The 4083-nt window shown below is 37.4% G+C and overlaps 1 protein-coding gene across 1 annotated transcript in view; it reads left to right on the top strand.

Moving 5' to 3' along the window:
• Nucleotides 1-3551, top strand: part of LOC125486344 (rab GTPase-activating protein 1) — a 49713-nt gene extending 46162 nt beyond the window's left edge. The window contains exons 12-13 of the mRNA XM_048613368.1: nt 2548-2698; nt 3441-3551. Coding sequence (XP_048469325.1) covers nt 2548-2698; nt 3441-3551 — 262 coding nt within the window. The remainder of the gene's footprint in view (nt 1-2547; nt 2699-3440) is intronic.
• Nucleotides 3552-4083: the final 532 nt, after the last annotated feature.

Raw genomic sequence — 4083 nt, 5'->3', positions numbered from 1 at the left:
TTGATTGTAAGCATATTTACGTAGCAGCTTTTATATGCACACAAAATTCCACAATTTAAAAGAAGAATGCAAATAATTTGCATTTATACGTGTTCTTATTGTGATACAGTATATCTAGATTCTTTATGGGTGTGGCAGAAAGTAAAATTTGACACCGAAGGACATAGTGATATTGGGACAGATCACCAAAAAGTTTGTCAGAGATTCTTAAAGAGCGTTCTGAAAGAAGAAATAGATTGAGAGGTAATGATATTTCTAGGCTTCAAGGTCTAAGCAGCTGCAGGCTTGGCCATGAATGGTCAAGCAATTAAAATCAAAGCCACTGAAGAGGGCCAGAATTAGATAACTGTTGATATCTTGAAGGATTACAATTACATTGGCGGCATGGTGGCTCATTGGTTAGCACTGCTGCCTCAGCGCCAATTCTGGGTTCTTTTCCACCCTTGGGCAACTGTCTGTGTGAAGTTTGCACATTCTCCCCATGTCTGCATGGGTTTCCTCCAGGTGCTCTAGTTTCCTCCCACATCCAAAGATGTGCAGGTTAGGTGAATTGGCCAAGCTAAATTGTCCATAGTGTCCAGGGATGTGCAGGCTAGGTGGATTAGCCTTGGAAAATGCAGGGTTATTGGGTAGGGGGGTGCATCTGGGTGGAATGCTCTTTGGAGGGTCGGTGTGGACTTGATGGGCCAAATGGCCTGCTTCCACAGTGCAGGGATTCTGTGTGGCTGGAGGAGATTATAGATATAGGGAAGGGTGAGGTCATGGGAAGATTTGTAAATAAGGCATTGCTTGGTGGAGAGTTAGTGTAGGTCGGGGGCACAAAGTTGATAAGTGTATGATACTAGGTGCAAGTTAAGAACACATCCTACAGAGATTTGGATCACAAACTTCAAGTTTGTGGAGGGTAGAATATGGGGGTCAGCCAGGAGTGCATCACCATAGTGGAATCTTGAAGTAACAAAGACGTGGATGAGGGATTTAGCAGTAGGACAGAAACAAAAGACTAGTGATCTAAACATAAACTATAGACCAAACTTTTACTTCAAACACTAGAAATGTTCACCGATCCTAATTTCCAATCAGCTCCTTTGTTTAGGTGAAAGCAGCCAATCACCTCATCCCTTCCATTACTTAACTTGAGAGACTTAGTTCTGATACTCTATAGTAAAAGTGCACTCTCTCGAATGCTATGTCACACTACATTGGCTACCTATAAAGTCATTTTTAATCAACCTGTTCAGACATGTTATGAGGTTACTTTAGTGGAGGTGGAACTTGTTCCTGGGCCTTCTGGCTTGGACAGGGCAAATGCCCTACATATCGCTATAAATTGATAAATTTGCTGAAATATAAACTCCACCCAAAAAAGTTATGTATCAGTAAGATGCTTTGCCTGGTTGCCAGTTACATTATGTGCATTATCATCATAGTCTTACGAAAATATCCTAACTCTTGTGGTTCAGGCTGAATTTATTACTGGACCAGAGAAATCCCAGACTGAAATCTGGTTTAATAGATCATGCCCTATCTTTTAATTTAACAAGGTAGTCTTTCGCTGAAACAAAACACACAATACTGCAGGTATGGTTTTAGGTATAAAACAAGTCTACTATTGAAAGAACAGAAAATAAAATGGAATAAATCAAGCTATTTGCATGTAACATTTTTTTGAAAGGTGTTTTGAATACAGTGCAAATGCAATCTTATCTATCCTAACACCAGCACACGATAGTACTCAAACACCGGAGATAGTTTGCTTCTCTATCGCACCTTTGAATTACTGGCCTTTAGACCTTAGTAGCCTCTTTCTTGATTAGTCTCACAACTGTGGTTTGATTTTTTCTCAACCTTGAATAACTTCTGGGTTCTAACCAATCACTGCTTTGGAATTGAATCCTTAAACTTAGGTAACCTCTTCCTTTTAAGGAAAACTGTCTCATAGATCTAAATTCCACTAGGACTTTAAAACTGAAAGCCAAAAATTTTCTAAACTGAGGTTTTTCCCCTAAGCAATCAAATGTGCCTTAATGTTTACTCTGCCTGCTGATAATTCTCCCAATGCAAACAAGTCACCAACATCATCCCAGGGACGCTCTGTCTGTCTGTCTGTCTGTCTCTCTCTCTGAAATTGTGTTTTTTTTTCTAAACAAATCATAGCTCCAGAAATGCTGGCAAGTTAATCGTTAAAGCTGCTCATACACAGATCAAAAAACACTTGTCACTAGTTCAAAATCCAAACCTTAAAATAAATAATATTAAAATGTGTATAAATCACTCATCTTACATCACTTCTGTTAAACAGACTGAAGCACCATTTGTTGAGGGTACTGGTCATAATGGTGTTTGGTGCACTTGCAGATATTGTTTGAAAGAGCAGTAATTTTCCTGTGTTTAAGCATGCAGTTAATTACAGTACCTTATGAAAAATAAAATGTTTTTGATCGAACTAAGTAAAATTGCTGTCAATATTTTTATGTTAGCATGTTCTGAGTGAACAGTTTTGAGGAACAGTGCATTACTTGTCGTTTCATTCGAAATTATATGCAGGCATCTGAACCTGAGTGTAAGACCGAAGCCACTGTCTACTTTAGTAAGAAGTGGAGTCCCTGAGGCTCTACGGGGTGAAGTTTGGCAACTACTTGCAGGATGCCATAACAATGACCAGATGGTAGAAGACTATAGAATTCTTATCACAAAAGTAAGTAATTCTATATTTAAGCAAATTGCGTCTTTTATTAAAAGGAATTACCACATCAGTCAATATGCAGAGGTTTTATTTATTAAGACTTTCTATGTCGTTTATTTTTGCTGCTAATTAATTTGGAAATTGATGAAATTCTTAAATGGGCAGCAGTTGTTACAAACTATGCATTGTTCATGAGTGTATGCAAATAAAATTGAAGACCTGGTTTGACCTCACTGGTTATATTTAGATATTTTGGTCAACATGTTCAGACACATTATGACGCACCTTCGGTCGGATTGTATCTGCACCATTTGTCCCAAAGGTAGGAACACTACCACTGCACCATAACAGCCTAAAGTCATACTTCATGATTACTTAATGGTGTGTTCATTGCCTATTAAACTCCATATTTCAAAGACTTTCTGAATGATCCAATTAAGAACAACTGTTTCTTCAAAGATGATGTGAAGAAAAATTTATAGGAGTCTTTGCTGTTAATCTTGCATTCAGAATTTGCCTCAGTAGCTCTGAATTGAGTGTGCTAATGTATATAATGCAGCATTTCCAAAGGAACTCAGAAAAAGTCCTAAACATAAATTGTATAAAAACTTGTTTAATGTGTTTGTTTCTCCATAAAAACACTTGGTAGGATCAAGCATTGATTTTGGGGAAAATGTAATGGTGAAACTGTTTTACATTATTTTTAAAACATGCAATTAATGTATTAGAAATAATCATTGCAATTGTTCTCCAGGCAAAAGGAGCTCTCCAAGAGCATATAATGCTCCTGCACAAAAAGGAGGTCTTTCAGCCTGTTGTGTCTATGCCAGCTCTTTGTGAAGCTATCCAAAATGCACTTGTATAGTTCCTGTTACATTGCAATTATTTTGGAAAGTGATTGCCCCTCTGTTGATATGTAACTTTGCTGTAGGATCCTTGTCTGTAGTTTGACTGAAAAAATTTGTCTTTAGCCTTGACAATGCACTGTACATTGATGCTAGTGTAAACTGGTGGTTGAATCTGGAGCAAGACATGACTTGTGTCTGGAGCAAAATAATGACACTCAAGAGAAGAATTTAACCTCCACTTTTAGGATTAGCTGAAAAATCAAATGTGTATAGTGTAAATGCATTTTTATTTTGTAGTCAAGTGTTCACTAACTTATATTTTAACACTTTTTGGTTGAAGTTGAATTTGAATAAAAACAAGGTACTTTCAAGATGCATCGTAAAGAACAAGATTTAACAAAGTCAAGGTGCCACATTCTGCCTATCTTTGCACACACAGTCAACTGGTGTAAAAGTAGCCTTTGGACTTGAAAGAAAACCAAAACATGCTGGAAATATTTAGGTGTATCAGCTTCTGTAGAGAGTGAAACTGAATTTTATGTAATGTTC

This window comes from Rhincodon typus, chromosome 28, assembly GCF_021869965.1.
Source record: "Rhincodon typus isolate 14 chromosome 28, sRhiTyp1.1, whole genome shotgun sequence".
In the NCBI taxonomy this organism is placed as follows: Eukaryota; Metazoa; Chordata; class Chondrichthyes; order Orectolobiformes; family Rhincodontidae; genus Rhincodon; species Rhincodon typus.
The sequence above is the reverse complement of the archived record's forward strand: the minus strand, read 5'-3'. Positions and strand labels throughout refer to the sequence as shown.